This window comes from Phyllostomus discolor, chromosome 3 (genome assembly GCF_004126475.2).
Source record: "Phyllostomus discolor isolate MPI-MPIP mPhyDis1 chromosome 3, mPhyDis1.pri.v3, whole genome shotgun sequence".
NCBI lineage: Eukaryota > Metazoa > Chordata > Mammalia > Chiroptera > Phyllostomidae > Phyllostomus > Phyllostomus discolor.
The window spans coordinates 46,123,188-46,142,884 of NC_040905.2; the positions used below are offsets into that span (position 1 = coordinate 46,123,188).

The window sequence follows — 19,697 nt, forward strand, 5'->3', positions numbered from 1 at the left end:
CTTGAGGTGGTGGCATAAATAGGTAGGGGAATGAAAGAGCCTTTTCGGGTGGTATAAAAGTTCTATATGTTGATCTGAGTGGTGGTTACAGGGGTATATACAAATGTACAAAAATCATCAAGCAATACACTTAAGGTGGTTTCACTTCACTATATGTCATTAATATATCTTAACTGAAAAATAAATAAAATAAAAACAGCATAGCAATATATTAAAAAGACATATGGAAAGTGAAAAAGCATGTGAAATTACACACTTAGGAGTCTATAATGATAAGCAGACACCTAAAATGAATAGACTTTTTTAGGCAGTGTGATTAGATATGACTTAAGATAATGATCCCTTTGTGAAGGATAAAGAGACTAAAGACACAAAGTTTTAAATAAACTAATCTAAATGAGTTAAATGATTCTCTTCAACCATTAGTCTAACAGGTTTAAGCGGTTATCCTGTTTTCTCAATACATTATTTTTTTGGTGCACAGGGAATCTTCCAAAATTTCAATTTGATTTACATTGGTATAGAGTTGAAATCTCTGAATATAGAATGACTCCAGAATAATGATGAAGTGTTTGTACCTTAGAGGGATGTTTCTACTGCCTGTTTTTAAAGAATACATATGCATATTTTGTCAGCCAGTATGGCTTACTGCACTTGAGAATTCTGAACAATTCTCTTTTCTTCTAAACATGGGGACCCACTTAAGTAAAGAGTGATATTCAAATCCTGTGGCCATTCTGCCATTACATCAGTGATGACATTGTTTTCTTTTGTTAGTGTCCTGCTCAAATTGGTATGACCCTCAAACACTACAAGCAATATGACTCTCTGATGAATAAGATTCTGACCGATGTCTGGCCTAGTATCTAGAACTGAAATACAGAAAACAGTAAAATTCTTGTAATTCTGCTATGTAACACCTCTGGGCCCCAGTTCCTCTTTTCCATTATGGTGGCACTAGACTACAGCTAAAAAAATTCTCTAAGGTATGTTTTGGTTCTAACATTTTACAATTTTACTGATGTTGAATTATAAACAAAAATATTCCTACTGAACGAATTCACTAAGCCATACTTTCTACCGGAAACTAAATATTCATATTATAATATTATTAGTGCTACAGATAAACAAAGGTCAGAAAAGGTAAACAGAAAGCAAATGTTTACTGAATATAATGTATAATGAATGATATCACAATGACCTTGGAAAATATACATAGCTACAAATGGAGTAAGTTAATCTTTAACTCTATTAATTGGTGTTTGTTAGTTCATATATCTTAAATGCAGTTTCATATATCAGACAATAAAGCTGGAAATGTTAAATGGCTCATCACTTCTATTCCAAAGTATTACTATTAACATTATAAAATGTTAATATTAAAATCCTATCAAGAATGCATACTGTACAGTAACTAAACACTTAACTGGTAAATCTCATTAGCAAAACTGGGTTAAGATGCCCACAAAGTTTCAGGGGAGTAGTACCACCTGCTACTTTTATCAATCCCAATGGATTTTTCCCTAAGAAGTTACTTTGGTTTAAATGTTCAATCCACACATAAAACTTAAGTAAAATCTAATTATTTTTTAAGAGAAAGAAAACCTAGGCTTACCTTATCAAGTCTCTTTTGCCAGCTGTCCTCACGTTTTACCATTAGTTCAATACAATGAGAAAGTGTAGCAAGGATTCCAGCAGTAGTTGCTTTGAAAGTTATTGCTTCCCCTTTAAAGTCTATGCCATTAATTCCTTTTGGTGTTACCTGTGGAAACACTGAAAAAGAACATTATTCACTGAAAATCTTTCTAATGAAAAAATAATTCTTTGAAACTTAAAATTAAAGACTGTTTAGAGAACTAGCAAATCAGAGTAAGCTTTCAGAATATATTTTGCCTCTTGTTGGCCAACATTAAAAAATTTCCACCCATACTCTATAATCAAAGAAGTTTGTAGCAGCAAATAACCCCTTTCTTCTAGATTCTTTCTGAAATCTATTTGCTGTGCTGTACTCAGTGAATAAAATTGTAGGAGTAATACTTTATTTTTTTAATATATTTTATTGATTATGCTATTACAGTTGTCCAATTTCCCCCCTTCTCTCCCCTCCATCCTGTACCCCCTCTCCCACCCACATTTCCCCCGTTTAGTTCATGTCCATGTGTCATACTTATGAGTTCTTTAGCTTCTACATTTCCTGTACTATTCTTGCCCTCCCCCAATCTATTTTCAACCTACATTCTATGTTACTAATTCTCTGTACCTTTTCCCCCTTCTCTCCTCCTCTCCTCCCAACCTCCTGCTGCTAACCCTCCATTTCTGTGGTTCTGTTCCTGTTCTAGTTGTTTACTTAGTTTCTTTTGGTTTTGCTTTAGGTGTGGTTGTTAGTAATTGTGAGTTTGCTGTCCTTTTACTATACATGTTTTTTCTTTATCTTCTTTTCTTAGATAAGTCCCTTTAACATTTCATAAAATAAGGTCTTGGTGATGATGAACTCCTTTAACTTGACCTTATCTGAAAAGCACTTTATCTTCCCTTCCATTCTAAATGAGAGCTTTGCTGGATAGAGCAATCTGGGATGTAGGTCCTTGTCTTTCATGACTTGGAATACTTCTTTCCAGCCCCTTCTTGCCTGTAAGGTCTCTTTGGAGAAATCAGCTGACAGTCTGATGGGAACTCCTTTGTAGGTGACTGTCCCCTTATCTCTTGCTGCTTCTAGGATTCTCTCCTTCATTTTTACCTTGGCTTATGTAATTATGATGTGCCTTGGTGTGTTTCTTCTTGGGTCCAACTTCTTTGGGGCTCTCTGAGCTTCTTGGATTTCTTGGAAGACTGTTCCCTTTGCCAGAATGGGGAAGTTCTCCTTTATTATTTGTTCAAATATGTGCTCAATTTGTTGCTTTTCCCCTTCCCATTCTGGTACCCCTATAATTCGGATGTTGGAACGTTTAAAGGTGTCCTGGATGCTCTTAAGCTTTTCCTCGATTTTTTGAATTCTTATTTCATCATGCTTTCCTGCTTGGTTGATTCTATCTTCCTTCTGGTCCACTGTATTGTTTTGAGACTCAGATTCCTTCCTTTCACTATTGGCTCTCCTCAGTATATCTTCCTGCATCTCTTTTATGGTAACCTGCATCCTTTCATCTAATTTGCGCCCAAAATCAACCAATTCCATGAGCTTCCTGATCACCAGGGTTTTGAACTGCACATTTGATAGATAGGCTATTTCTTGGTCGCTTAAAAGGATGAGTCCTGGGGGACTGATCTGTTCTGCTGGAAACATATCTTTCCCTGTCTCTCCTTTTTTTTTTCCCCTAGTCTGGTCGCTCTTGTTACGATGGGGGGCGGAGCCTTAGGTGTTCATCGGGGCTGGGCACCCCAGTTGCTAGATTGTGATGTTATATGTGGGGGCGGGGGCGGGGATGGGAGGGAACAATGGCAGTAGTTCCGTTCTACTGGGCTCAGACCCTTCTCTGGGATCCTGGGCTGCGAGCTCTGCCTTGGTCCACAATCGCCGCCTCACTGGGTCCGCCAGCCCCTGCTTGCGTACTCAGGGATCACCGCTGCGTTCTTGCACTCCGGATGGCGTCGCGCCGACTTTGTGCCAAATTTTCCCCGACCTCCGCGAGCCGCCAACCTGCACCAGCCCCACGCCTGCCCGGCTCGTTTTCTCCTACCAGTCTGGATATACGGGTCTACTTCAACTTCTTGGCTGTCTGACTTCCATTCAGATAAATCCTCTGTTGGTTCTGGGTGTTATTCTGTCTGTAAATTATTGTTGTTCTAATAATCTTGGTTGTGTGAGGAGGTACAGTGCGTCCACCTATTCCTCCATCTTGCCGGAAGTCGGAGTAATACTTTAATAATAACACTCTGACAGCTTAGAGTATGGCCTAATTATGGCATGAACTATGTTACATTTTGCAAAACCTAGAATTTAAAAAATAAAGATAAACTGCACAATTGAATAAAACAATATAAAATTTTTAAATAAATGTCCAAATTTAAGTCCAGGACCAATGCACACATTAAATCATTTTTATGTTCATATTTTATAATATTAATTAGGAGTTAGCCTTTGAATGAACAAGAACACAGTCATCTTCTACTATTAGCTACTAAGAAAGCATTGCAATAGAACTCTTATAAATAAGGATACTTCTACCTTTAAAAACTCATATGTAGACATGACAGCAAAATACAATTCATAAAAGAACAAACTGATAAACTACTTCATCCAAATTTAAAATGCATACTCTTTAAGGCATAGCTAAAAGAATTATAATTGCAGTTATGTGAGATGGGTAAATCTAGAGATCTAATACACAGGATGACTATAATTAATAATGCTGCACTGAATGCTAGAAATTTGCCAACAAATAGATTTCAGGCGCTCTCATCACCAAGAAAAGGTAATTATGTGAGATAATGTTAATTAGTTTAACTATCATAATCATTTTTGTATGTATGCCAAATCATCACATTGTACACCTTAACTGAGAGAAAATCTTTGTAAAGTATATGTCTGATAAAGGATTTATAACCTTTATAAAGCTACATTATAGATCAATATAGACTATTAACATTCTATATTACAATATAGGCTATATATTGTAATCTCCAAACTCAAAAACAAGAAAATATATAACCTAATAAAAAATTGGACAAAAAATCTGAATACACACTTCATCAAGGAAGAGATGACAGATAAGCACATGTAAAGATGCTCAACACCATTAGTTACGAGGGAAAGGCAAATTAAAAACCACAGTGACGTACTCCTACAATGTATGAGAAGATTAAAATTAAAAAAGACTGACCATGCCAAGTGCTGACTAAGATCTGGAGGAACTGGGCCCTCATACATGTCTGGTGAAATATACTTTGGCAGTTTCTTAAAAAGTTAAGCATACCCCTATCATATAATTTAGCCATTCCACTCCTAGGTATTTACTCCAACAAACAGATGAGTGAGTACGCAAATTGTGGTGTATCAACACAAAGGAATACTACTCAGCAGTCAAAAGCAATCAAATACTGATAATATGCGATAACAATGATGAATCTCAAACTAAGAAAGAAGACAGGACAAAAAAACCCCATAACCTGTGTAAGCCCATTTGTATCAAATTCTTAAAAATGCAAACTAACCTACAGTGACAGAAAAGAGATCAGTGGTTGTTTGGGAAGAGAGGAGAGATTACAAAGGGGATGTAGGAACATTTTTTGAGGGTGATGGTCATGATAATGAACATTTAAAGAAATCCTTACCCAATATATTTTTATTGATTTTAGAGAGAGAGGGAGGGAGAGAGTGAGAAACACTATTCACTTGTACCTCTGCACCACACATTCCCTAACTGGGGATCAAACCCACAACCTAAGTCTGTGCTCTGACTGGGAATTGAACCCATAACCTTTTGGGGTATGGGACAATGCTCGAACCAACTAATTCACTGGGCTGAGGCGATGATGATCTTAATTGTGGCAATAATGTCAAAACTTACCAAATTGTACATTTAAGTATGTATGGTTTATTGTATGCCAATTATATCTTAATAAAGCTGTTAAAAGCATACTATTTTATTCTTGTATTTTCCCTTAAAACTTTTCTGTCATTGTAACTTCTATATTTTCTACCACTCATACCAAGATTGTGGTTTTGTTTTAACTGCTTTTATTAATAATTAACTTAAACACTGAAGTCATCTGTGTCCTATACAAGACATTGTGTGCAATTGTAATAATGGGCTCTTCCTGCTAAATGCCTGTTAATTTATATACCTGTCAGTACAAGATGAAAGAGCAACATGAAATGTTTGTGAAAAAAACACCAGAAAGAGAGAAATGTACCGTTTCAGCTGCACTTAGTATTTTCAGCAGACACCTGAAATCCTTTCAAGAATGATATAGGGGTTATGTAACAGACTTTTAGGCTTTCAAATAGTTGACATTTTCAACATTTAGTGTTTCACACATAGTAAAGTCTCTGAAATAAATGTCTCATGTTACATTTGTTTGGAAATGGAAGTATGAAGACAAGGAATCATCTTAATTGGTCATCCACTGGGCTCCTCCTAAGTACTGATTACTCTGATTTTTGTTCCGAGCCTCTTATACCTTAATTTGTAGAACTATATTAACACTGATGGCAAAACTTAAGCAAAACATCAAAATACTTGATCATTTTAGATGAGCAAATGTATCTAATATTGAAGCTGAAAATAAGGGAAAGATGATCTTAAAAAGGCAAGGTGACCATGTCTACTGGAATAATGATCATTTTAGTAAAAGAAGTAGAAAATATGTGAATGTAACCAAGCATATAAATGGCAGAAACAAAAGAAATGAAAAAATGATCTATAACTTTTAAATTACTTAGGCTCCAAAAATTATCATTCAGATTTATACTTCTTTCAGTTGACCCCTGACTGTACACACTTCAATAATCTTTTTTTTTTTAAAGATTTCATTTTTAGAGTGAGGGGAAGAAAGGGAGAAAAAAAGGGAGAGAAACATCAACGCACGCACGAGAGATAACATCAATTGGTTGCCTCTCACATGCCCCAAAACTGGGGACCTGGCCCAAAACCCAGGTGTGTGCCCTGACTAGGAATCAAACCTATGACCTTCCAGTTCACAGGCTGGTGCTCAGTCCACTAAGCCACACCAACCAGGGTAACTTCAATAATCTTTTAAAGGTACTAATAATCAGACAATCAAGGAACCTATAAGATAACATGTCAGAAAAAATGCTGGTAGAAGCACTGTAATCCCTTCATTTCATTAAGACTCTCGAATATACTCTTTTGAATAGTAGACGACCTAAGGAGCAATCCTCAAAGTTTCCATGCTGAGGAGTTTTTTGTTTCTGAACATGAAGTATTCCAAATGACCATGCACCTCCATACAGGGGCAGAAAAAAACTGGTATGAAAGTCCTTCTGAACGTACAGGATGACATATTCATTTTAATCTCTCCTCACCTGTCTACTATGACCCTGATATCACTTATAATAGGGTCAACAATTGGTTTGAGACTACTAGCCTATTATAGATTTGATTATTCTAACAAAATAAACCACATTTAACTAAGAAACTGTATTTAAAATATTCTCACATGAAAAAATCTGAGAGCTAGCTCTGGACAGTATGGCTCAGTTGGTTGGAGCACCGATCTGTAACCAAAGGGTTGCGGGTTTGGTCCCCAGTCAGGCCACAGAAATCAACTAATGAATCCACGAATAAGCGTAACAACAAATTGATGTTTCTCTCTTTCATCCTCTAAAATCAATAAATTAGTAAGAAAACATTAAAAATAAAAGTTTACTCCTATATTTTCTCTAAGATATATATATTTTCTCTAGTCTTAGCTACTTAATTCATTTTGAGTACACTTCTGTATTTGGTGTGAAGTAGGGGTTCAACTTCATTTTTTTACATACTGAAATCCAGCTGCCTAGCATCACTCAAAAAGACTATTTTTCCTCATTGAATCATCTCCGCACTCCTGTGAAAAAACTGATTTACTGCAAATGTGAGTGTTTATTTCTAAACTCAATTCTATTCCACTGATCTATATGTCCTTATGCTAGTATCATACTTTACTGTTGCTTCTGCACTAAGTTTTGAAGCCAGAAGTCTGAGTCCTCCCACTTTGTTCATTTTCAAGACTGTTTTAGCTATTCTGGGTCATCTGTATTATATGAATCCCATGTGAATTACAGGATCAGCTTGTTCACTTTTACAAAAAAAAAAAACCCAAAAACTACCTGGGACACTTCAGTAAGGACTTCATTAAATCTATAGGTCAATTTGGAAAATACTGAATTCTTTTATTTTTTTCTTTTTTATTGTTGTTCAAGTACAATCGTCTACATTTTCTTCCCTCCACTCCCCCACAACCCCAGCCATAGAGAATACTGAGTTCTTAATAATAAGTTCCATGAACATGGGACATCTTTCCATTTACTTAGGTCTTTAATTTTTTCATAATGCCTTGTTATCTTCAGAGTAGGTTTGTGCTTCTTTTGTTAAACTTATTCCTAAGTATTTAAGTCTTTTTGATGCCATTGTAAATAAAATTGGTTACTAAATTTTATTATCACAATGTTTGGTGCTAGTGTATTAAAAATACAACTGATTTTTTTAATATTGATTTTATATATACCCTGTAATTTTTCTGAACTCATCACCTCTAAGCTTTTTTAGTGAATTCCTTATATTTTCTCTATACAAGATAATGGCTTCTTCAGAATATGTCATCTATTCCTTTTATTTACTTTTTAAAAATTATTTTATTATTGTTCAAGTACAGTTGTCTGCATTTACTCCCCACCACTCCCTCACAACCCCAGCAAAACCTACCTCCCTCCCTTGCTTCCATCCCCCCTTGGTTTTGTCCATGTGTAATATACAGTTGTCCTTGAAAACCCTTCCCTCCATTATCCCCTCCCATCTCCCTTCTGGTTACTGTCAGATTGTTCTTAATTTCAATGTCTCTGGTTATATTTTGCTTGCCTTTTTCTTTGGTTGATTATGTTCCAGTCAAAGGTGAGGCCATATGGTATTTGTCTTTCACTGCCTGGCTTATTTCGCTTAGCATAATGTTTTCCAGTTCCATTCATGCTATCAAGGTAGGAGTGCTTTCTTTCTCTCTGCTGCATATTCCTTTTAAATCTGGATGCCTTTTATTTATTTTTGTCCCCCAGGTGTCCTGCCTAGAACCTCTAGTACAATGTTGAAAGCAGCAAAGTGAACATGCTTGTTTTGTTCCTCATCTTAAGTGGAAAGCATTCAGTCTTTGACCATCCAGTGTAATGTTAATTGTTGGCTTTTCATAGACACTTTTTATCAGGGTATCCATTCCTAGTTTATACACACACACACACACACAAAATGAAAGAGTATTATTAGATTTTGTCAAATGATTTTCTGCATCCACCGAGATGATCACTGGTCTTGGCCCTTATTCTACTGATATTATAACATTAATTGATTTTTTAATGTAAACTAACTTTGTATTCTGGGAGAAATCCCATCTGGTCACAGTGCATAATCCTTTTTCTATGTTCCTGGATTTGGTTCAGCAGTATTTTATTGAGGATTTTATGTATATTCATAAGATATATTGATCTGAAGTTTTCTTGTTATATTTTTGCCTGGTTTTGAAATCAAGGTAAAACTGGCCTCCAATTCTATTTCTGGAAAGAATGTGTGAAGAACTGGTATTAAGTCTTGTTTAAACATTTGGTCAATTTGCCAGTGAAGCCATTTGAGCACAGGCTTTTCTTTGTGGGAAGTTTATTACTCATATTATCTTTTCACTTACTATTGGTCTGTCTGCATTTTCTTAAGTCAGTTTCAATAGTTTGTGTCTATTTAGTACCTTAGGCCATTTCATTTAAGTTACTACATTTGCTGGCATACATCTGTTCATAGCATTCACCTATAATCCCCTTGTGTTTCTGTGAAGTCAGTAGTAATGTCCTCCCATTCATTTCTGATTTTAGTAATTTGAATCTTCTCCCTTTTTTCTTGATCAGTTTAGCTAAATATTTATCAGTTTGTTCTTTTCAAAGAACCAACTTATAATTTCACTGAATTTCTGTATTTTTTAAAATGTTCTTTCTTATTTTATCATAAAGGTGTACCTGCTACAAATTTCCTGCTAAGCACTGCTTTAGCTGCAGCCCATAAATTTTGGTATTTTTGCTTTTATTCACCTCATAGTGCTTTCTAATTTCCTTTGTGATTTCTTCTTTGACCCACTAGTTATTTATGAGAGTGTTAAGTTCTACATATTTGTAAATTTCCCAAATTTCTGTTACTGGTGTCCAATTTCAGTCCATTGTGGTTGGAGGACGTGCTTTTGTATGATTTCAATCCTTCTAAATCAACCTTGTTTTAGAGCCAAGCATAAGGTCTATCCTAAAGGTTCCATGTGTAATTGAGAAAGATACATAATCTCCTGTTGCTGGGTGGAATGTTCTGTAGATGTCTACCAGATCTATTTGTTTATACTATTTATTTTATTTCCTTATTATGTTCCAACTTATTCTGTCCATTATTGAAAGTTAGGTATTGAAGTCTCAAACTATTACTATTGAATTTTATTTTCTTCCCTCTTCGATTTGGTTAGTTTTTGCTTCATGTATTGTGGGGCTCTATTGTTACATGTAAATATGTGTATAATTTTATCATTTTTATGAATTGACCTTTATAATCTCATAAAATCTCCCCTTTGTCACTAGAAACATATTGGGTTGGCCAAAAAGTCTATTTGTTTTTTAACACATAAGATGGCTCTAGTAGCACTTAGTTGTCTAACTTCATTTAAAATAAATGAATATTTGAAATAACTTCATTTTGTTAGATTGTACTGTGACAGCTGTCATAACAGCTTGCATTAAACAAAAACTTATCAAAATTGATGAATTTTTGTGTAGTCATTTTAATATTGAGGATGGAAGAAAATACACAACAATTTCAGCATATTATGCTTTATTATTTCAAGAAAGGCAAAAATGCAACTGACACAGGAAAAAAAAATTAAGCAGTGTATGGAGAAGGTGCTATGACTGATCGAACGTGTCAAAAGTGGTTTGCAAAGTTTCATGCTGGAGATTTCTCAATGGATGATGATCCACAGTTGGGCAGACCAGATGAAGTTGATAGCAATCAAATTGAGACATTGAGAACAACTGACGTTACACCGCAGAGGAGACGACCAATATACTTGAAATATCCAGAGCAATAAAGTTATTGGTGGAAATGAAAAAGTGTGTCTTTTATGTCACACACAAAAAAATAGGGACTTTTTGGCCAACCCCAAAAGTTTTAAGATGACATAAAATATAACAGAAGAAAATTTACATTAGACATAAATAAGAACTTTGTTCACAGAAAATTAAGGAAACAGTTTTACCACCATCTATAACTGTTGAGGTCTTTAACCATGGAAGGTGTTTTCTTATACAAGATTTTCCTCTTGTGCAATCTTCAAGTTAATTGCCTTTCTTCTGGAAGTTTTATTCCTGCTCAAGTCTTTCTCTCTCCCCACTCCCAAAATCCTGTTCTTGTAATATTTACTGCTTACTAACTAGTTCTAAATTTTTTAAACTTCAGCATACTCACTACTACAATATGTGATATATGTGATTTAGACCTAGTCCTTCATGGTGGCCTTAATGGTGAGACTCATTACAATTCTTTGAAGATGCCATTAGTTGGTAAGCCAAAGCGTGTTGGATGCTAGCCCTACAACCCTATCAGTATGTGAGAGATGACTCATATAACCTAATCCCAGACTACAATCAACAGTACCAGATTTAAAGACTAAATGTTCTACTTACTTTACCAAATTACATACAGTGCTTCTAATTTACTTCTAGAGGTTAATCATAGAAAGATACTTTACACCTATGGTGATTAACAAGAGTTAATTTCCAATGACACTAAGAAAGGAATTTTTTTTCAACAGTGACTTCCATAAGTGTACTGAAAGTATGACTCAAAATTTCAAAAATTATGCAGATAGCTTGTGTAGGATATCTTCTAAATGACAGCAATAATGTTACAGGGTGCAGCCAAGAGGGGGGACCCCAGGTAGGCATTTGAAATGGGGTCCAGAACTTAAGGTGTCCAGGAGATTTTGGGATGTCTCCACCCCCCCCCAACCCAGGGCGTGGGTTGGGGGAAGGGACAAATGGAGCAGGGCCATTGAGAGCTGTTTAGCATAGCAACAGCCTTGCAGCTTGCATAGATATGTTAAGTAGCTGTGATCAGCTCTAAGCCAGGGGAATGGAAGTAACTTCCCCACCCAGATGTAACTGGGGGGGGGGGGGTCGGGTCCCCTGCATTACAGCGCCTGCATGGGAGCCCAGAGAGGACTGGCTCCAGCACATGGGGCCACACCTGCCCAGACTCATGATGGCAGCCCAGTAAAGCTGGAAGGATACGAGTTCCAGCATGTGAAGCCGAGTGTGGGAGGAGTCAGAAATGGGGCTGCAGAGGAAGATTGGCCGCAGGGATTTAAAACCCAGACTTGGTGGCCATTGAGAAAAGAGAGCCATGCACAGCCCTGAGAAGGAGAACCATGCTGCTTTAGAAGGGAGAACCATGATGCTTTAAGAAGGAGAGCCATGTGCAGCCCTGAAAAGAAGAACCACGCAGTTTTGGCAGAGTGAAGACTTGGCAGCCATTGAGAGGAGGAGAGCCATGCGCAGCCCTGAGAAGAAGAGCCATGTGCAGCCATTGGGGGAGAACCATGCACATCCCAGAGAGAGAGAACTATGCGCAGCCCTGAGGAGAACCACGCATCTTTAGCAGAGTGGAGACTCCCGCATCCCAGAGAGAGGGAACCACGCGGCAGCCCTGGAGGAGAGAATCACGCGGCCTGGCAGAGTGGGGACCCCCACAGCTTTAGAAGGGGGAACCACCACCTGGTTTTAGCAGAGATCCCAGCAACTCAGCCGAGGGTGCCGGGAATCCAGGGAGGTCTCCCAGTCGAGAGGGATTACTAACTGAGAAGAACTGGAGGACTGCCTGAGCCATGGACTTCTATTTCCTTTCCTGAGATACGGTACTCTGGACTGGGCAAAGGGGGAAGGAAAGAAGGACTGTGTGTTTGTGGGTGTTTTTAGGGACTTTGGGATTTTGGTAAAGACAATAGGTCACTACTTTAAGTTTGTATAGCATTAAATAAACATTTCCTTTCCTTTTCACAAATCTCTGGCATTGAGAGACGTCTTTCCTAAGGCGGCGGACATAACGGACCCAGGGCCTTCTTTCAATAATAGTATATTGTCCCAGGCCCCCCTTGTTGTGTTCTGTAACAATAATTCTGCCTTTTATTGACTGGTCTCGGGCTTGTCTTCAAAAGAGAGATGTTGGGGTTATCCTCAAATGTCTGGAGATCTATCTGTTCACATTTAGGAGTCTGAAACTGGAAACTCTGTATGTACTAGCAGGATTTTTTAACAAGTGGAATTCATCAAAGGGTGCCCTGGTAGTGAGACAGCTTTGTCACGATAGACCCTTGAAAATCTCTATTTATAGGTCTTTTTCTACATCCATTAATGTCCCAGAGTTACTTTCTAATTTTGCATCAGAAAATATGTCTGGTTGATAGGTATTCTGGAAACAGGGTTACAGAAGAAAGCTGGAGATTGCAGCTTTTAGTATGCAAACTTGATTTAGTCCTGGGCTACCAGATTCTTGGAGATAAGCAGAATTAGTGATATTGTTAGATTTCAATAATCAGTATGTAAATTTCCACTAATCACTCTATCAAAAGGCTGATATACCTATTTTTTGCTGTGCTAGGTATTCCTGAATCTATAACTCTCCAGTCCAGTCTCTAAAGGAAATAAGCTTCTATTCTCTTTTGGGGAATGTAGGTGTGGTAGACAAGTGGGTATATCATGGAAGATAGGATCTGTGAGTTTTACAACTTCCTTCAATAATATTTTCAATATCCAAATTTTTTTCTATTAAAGCAGATTATTCATTGTGAAATTAAAATGTAACTGAAAGAAATTTCCCAAAGGAAGCCCTTAATTCCATAAAGATATATAAACCTAGGTGACTCAATAAGGTTCAACATTTCTGTCCCAAGTTATAAGGACAACTTTGTAATAAGCTAATATTTTGTAAAATTGGGACGGAGCTAGGTTATAAAAAAAAAAAGTAGAGAGCCATGATGAAATTAAGAAATAAGAAAAGGAAAAGGTTGGGGAAAGAAGCATTATGTTTTAGTATCAATATTCAGGTAGAATATCCCCATGCACCCTCTGAAATAAAAAATTACTTCCATGCATACAACAGTTTGAAAAAATTATTTGAAAACATGACAGTCACAGATTTTACTTCATAGTCTTTCATAACTTCAGCAAAAAAGCAGAGACTAACTTAATTATTATTTAATGAAAGAATGTGTATTTTATCTACATGTCTTTTTCCAAAAGAAACTTTCACTTTCCATCAGTTCCACAGCTTTGTAAAAATTAATCACATGTTAGGATACAAAACAAGTTTCAAAGCATTTAAGATTAAAATTATATCAAGCATCTTCTCTGATCATAATGCCATGAAACTAGAAATCAATCACAATAAGAACACTGAAAAACACACAAAGGCATGGAAGCTAAATAACATGTTATTAAACAATGAATGGGTCAAGGAAGGAATCAAAAGATACCATGAAACAAATGAAAATAAGGACACAAAACCCCAAAATCTTTGGAACACTGGAAAAGCAACCCTAAGAGGAAAATGCATAGCTTTACAGGCTTATCTCAAAAACACAAGAAAGAGCTTAAATAATCTAATTTCACACTTAAAAGAACTTGAAAAGGAACAACAAAGCCCAAATTAAGTATAAGGAACAAAATAATAAAGATCAGAGCAGAAATACACAAAATAGTCTAAAAAAATGACACAAAAGATCAATGGGCCCAAGAGCTGGTTCTTGAAAAGACAAACAGGATTGACAACTCTTCAACCAGGCTAATCAAGAAAAAAAGGGAAAGAACCCAAATAAAATAAAAAAATGAAAGAGGAGAAACAACAACTGACACCAAAGATATACAAAGTGTTGTAAGGAAATATTATGAACAATTATATACCAACAAACAGGACAGCCTAGACAAAATAGGTAATTTCCTAGAAACACATAATCTTTCAAACTTAAATTAGGAAGATTCAGAGAATCTGAATAGACAGATTACATCTAGTAAATCTGAAGCAGTAATCAAAAACCTCCCAGCAAACAATAGTCCTGGACCAGATGGCTTCACAGGTGAATTTTACCAAACATTCCAGGAAGAACTAACACCTATCCTCCTCAAACTATTTCATAAAGTTAAAGAGGAGGAAAGACTCCCGAACTCATTTCATGAGGCCGTCACTACCCTAATTCCAAAACCAAATAAGGACACTACAAAGGAAGAAAATTATAGGCCAATATCCCTGATGAACATAGATGCTAAAATCCTCAACAAAATATCAAATACAGCAGTGCATCAAAAATCATACACTATGATCAAGTGGGATTTATTGCAGGAATGCAAGGTTGATACAACATTTGTGAATCAATAAATGTGATTCAACACATAAAATGAAAGAAAAACCACATGATCACATCAATAGATGCAGGAAAAGCATTTGATAATATCTAACACCCATTTATGATCAAAACTGTCAGCAAGGTGGGAATAGAGGGAACATACCTAAACATAATAAAGGCCATATATGACAAACCCACTGCCAACATCATACTCAACAGTAACAAACTACAAGCATTCCCCTTACATTGGGAACAAGACAGGGATGTCTGCTTTTACCTCTCTTATTCAACATAGTACTGGAAAGTCCTAGGCACAGCAATCGGACAAGCAAAGAAATAAAAGGTATCTAAGTTGGAAAGGAAGAAGTAAATCTATTTGCAGATGGCATGATACTGTACATAGAGAACCTCAAAGAAGACACCAAGAAACTAGCAGAACTGACAAATGAATTCAGCAAAGTAGCAGGATACAAAATTAACATCCAGAAATAAGCTGCATTCTTATATGGCAGTAACGAAGTAACAGAAAGGGATATTAAGAAGACAATCCTATTCACAATTGCATCAAAAATAATAAAACACCTAAGAATAACCTAACCAAGGATGTAAAAGACCTATATTTGGAGAGTTTTAAGATACTGAAGAAAGGTAATACTTTGGTTAAGTAACACCTAACCAAGGATGTAAAAGACCTACATACAGAAAATTATAAGATTCCAAAGAAAGAATCAGAAGATACAAATAAATGGAAGTACATATCATGTTCATGGGTAGGAAGAATTAACATCATTAAAATGTCCATACTACCAAGGCAATCTATAGATTCAATGCAATTCCTATCAAGTTTCCAATGATGTATTTCACAGAACTAGACCAAAATATTTCAAAAATTTATATGGAACCACAAAAGGCCCCACATGGCAAGGGTGATCCTGAGAAAGAACAAAGTTGGAGGAACCACAATACCTAATATCAAATTATACAAGGCCATAGTAATCAAAACAGCCTGGCAATGGCATAAACACAGACACACAGATCAATGGAACAGAATAGAGAATGCAGAAATAAACCCACACCTTATAGTCAATATTTGATAGAGGAAGCAAGCACATACAATGGGTTAAAGGTAGTTTATTCAATAAACAGTGTTGAGAAACTGGACAGATACATGCAAAAAAATGAAACTACACCAGTGTACAACACACACAAGAATTCAAAATGGATGAAAGACTTAAAGGTTAGACCTAAAACCATAAAAATACTAGAAAAAAACATAGGCAGCAGAACCTCAGACAATGTTCATAAAAATTTTTTGTCAGATATATCTCCCCAGGCAAGGGAATCAAAAGAAAAAAATATATGGACTACATCAAAGTAAAAAGTTATTGCGTTATTGCACAACAAAGGAAATCATCAACAAAATAAAAAGACAACCCATTGCAAAGGAGAACATATTCACCAATATACCTGATAAGGGGTTAATATCCAAAATTTAAGAACTTACAAAACTCAACACCAAAAAAACAAACAACCCAATTAAAAAATGGCCAAAGGACTTGAACAGACACTTCTCCTAAGAGGACATATTGACAGCCAACAGACACAGGAAAGATGCTCAACGTCATCAGAGAGTCATCAGAGAAAGGCAAATCAAAACCACAAGGTATCAAGTCACACCTGTCAGAATGGCTATCATCAATAAATCAACAAACAAGTGCTGGTGAGGATGTGGACAAAGGGGAACTCTTTGGCACTGTTGGTGGAAATGCAGACTGGCGCAGCCACTGTGGAAAGCAATACAGAGATAACTCAAACATTAAAAAATCGATCTGCTTTCTGACTCAGTGATCCCACTTCTGGGAATATATCCAAACAAATCCAAAACACTAATTTGACAAAATGTAAGCACCCTATGTTCACTGCGGCAGTTATTTACAATCACCAAGATTGGAAGCAGCCCAAGTGTCCATCAATAGATGAGTGGATAAAACAACTATGGGACATTTACACAATGGAATACTACTCATCCATAAAAAAAGAAGAAAATTTTAACCTTTGCAACAGTGTGGATGGACCTGGAGAACATTATGTTAAGTGAAATAAGCCAGTCAGAGAAAGACAAATACCAATGATTTCACTCATATGTAAAATCTAATGAACAAACTAACAAGAAAAATGGTGACAGACTCATAGATGGAGAGCAGGATGACAGATGGGTGGAGGGTCAGGGGGAAGTGAGGGGATGGAGGGACTAAGCAAAAAGGAAAAGGACTTGTGAACATGCAGAACAGTGTGGTGACTGCTGGGGGGAGGAAAGTACAAGGTCACTAAATGGTAATGAAAAAAAATACGATAAAGATTAAATTAAAAAATTACTCATTTAGGTAATTATTCCTTTTTGTTTTAAAGATTTTATTTATTTATTTATTTTTAGAGAAAGGGAGGGAGAGAAACATCAACATGTGGTTGCCTCTCATGCACCCCACCTCTCACACACCCCCCAACTGGGGACTTGGCGTGTAACCCAGGCATGTGCCCTGACTGGGAATCGAACCAGTGACCCTTTGCTGCACAGGCTGGCACTCAATCCACTGAGCCACACCAGCAAGGGAGGTAATTATTCTTGTTATATAGCTAATGATTATATAACTTTAAAAAAGCTATAGTTTATCCAGCCATGGTGAGAAAATATATTACTTACACTTTTCCTTATTGCCATTGGTATTATGCAAGAAGTCTCCATCAGAACGTGTCGTAGGAAAGTCATCTTCATCATCTTCTACCACTGAATAAAATATATTTAAGGATATTAGGATGAAAGAAATAGAATTTAACCAGTTTATTCTTGCATTCAGCTGAGTCAATATATTTTGGATTCTTGGAATATAAGATTTTATTCATCTCTGTCTTTTCAGTGCTTACCAAGGTATGACCAGTAAATATGCTGTAGAAAGTCTTCAATACATTATTATAAAAACTGTACCTATTCTCATTTGTACAAGGGATGGTGTTAAGATATGAGTTATTTTGCCCTTTAGTCTTCCTACCTCTTCCCATCTCCCTTGGGGCAATTTTGTAATTCCATCAGAGGCCTACAAGGGGTGAGCAGGATTGAAAGAGTGTAACTTCCATGCAGAGGATACTTTAGCTTGCCTTTGGGAGTTCCTAAATTTACCATTTCTGAATATGCATGGAAAATATAATGACTTACAGATGTGACATCAATTTTCATGATTCACCCCAGTGTATCTATCTGTACTTGGAGATCCCTTTTAACTTCCTCAATTCTAGAAAAAACAAAATCCCCTGTGTTCTCCTCTGCATACCTCTTTGTTCTACATCCTCTTTTTCTACTGCCTAACATACTTTAATTTTCTGTACTACGTATTCTACTTTAAATGCAAATTTCTAGACCTTATCCTCTGCTTTCTATCAAGTGTTTTTATGGTTTCTTTATTTTATTATTTTTGAGGAAGTCTCTTTCTACAGAAACAATCTTCATCTTAAACTGTTCTTGATTATATCTCTTTACCTCAGAGGTAATGTGGCTTTACAAGGAACATCTCATCCATTTTAGCTTCTCTCCAATAGGTGCAAAGCCCATTCCTATTCCTTATTCCTTCCCTTGACTAAAATGGTAGAAATCACTATGAAAAGTACCTTTATTCTGTGTTGCCATTTCCAATTACTGGGCTATTTCATTTTTTCATCACTTGAAAATTTTGCTACTCATCCGTAACAGTTTTTTCAAACTATAAGCTGCTATTATCTACTAACACCTGTTATTCACTTCTATCTAGCTAGCTGGTACCAATATCTGACTTTATATTTTCCTTTTCCATGCCCATCATTTCTACAGACTTCAATATCCATATTGAAGCCTCTGCAGATACCTAAATCCCAAGATTAAACAGATTCCCACATTCTGTGGATCTTCATTGTCTCAACAATCATTTTCAAATATAGTCAATTCTAGAAATTCATTAACACAGCACACTGTTCTGTTTTTAAATCAGTATTCACCATCAGGTAAGATTCTGACCTTGACTCAATACCACTCTGATTAACTGCTCTTAAATAGTGAAAGATTTGTCTTTTGCTCAACTCATTAGTACCTACTTTGGGTTATTGAAGATTCACTTTCATATCCCTAATCATTCAACAGTTTAGTACCAACAGAGATTTTGAACCTTCTTTTTCTAGCCCCAAAATACATAAAACGGATGAACATAAGAGCCTCTCTGCTTAAAAGAATGGCCTTCCCTATTTCCTTCCCAACCAAGCATTCCTTGTCCATCCTTAAGGCACCTTTGAGGAATATCTGACATGGTTTGAAGCCATTGTCTCCCATCCCAATGAGACTGGTTTCCTCTGCCAACACTCAGATCAACCATGCTGAATTCTATCTCTGGATCTTGCAAATCCCTGCTTTCCTTATCCCTGAAATAACCCAAATTAACTATGTTAATACCAGCTATTCTTTTTCTTTTTTTTGCTATTAAGCATACTTAACATGTAAATTCTCAGTTTAATTGTCACAATTTTGTATGCTGGATATAACATCTCCTTTACAACTAAGAAAAGAGACACAGAGAAATGTTTTATCAATAAATAGAAGAGCCTTTCCTTTAACG

The 19,697-nt window shown here is 36.3% G+C and overlaps 1 protein-coding gene across 3 annotated transcripts in view; it reads right to left on the reverse strand.

Annotated features, from left to right (window-relative positions):
• Positions 1 to 19,697, reverse strand: part of CERT1 (ceramide transporter 1) — a 115,306-nt gene that overhangs the window by 38,464 nt on the left and 57,145 nt on the right. For all 3 annotated transcript variants that reach the window (XM_036020431.1, XM_036020430.1, XM_028508356.2), the window contains exons 6-7: positions 17,765 to 17,848; positions 1,616 to 1,773 (exon numbers count right to left, since the gene is read on the reverse strand). In XM_036020431.1, the coding sequence (XP_035876324.1) occupies positions 1,616 to 1,773; positions 17,765 to 17,848 (242 nt within the window). The remainder of the gene's footprint in view (positions 1 to 1,615; positions 1,774 to 17,764; positions 17,849 to 19,697) is intronic.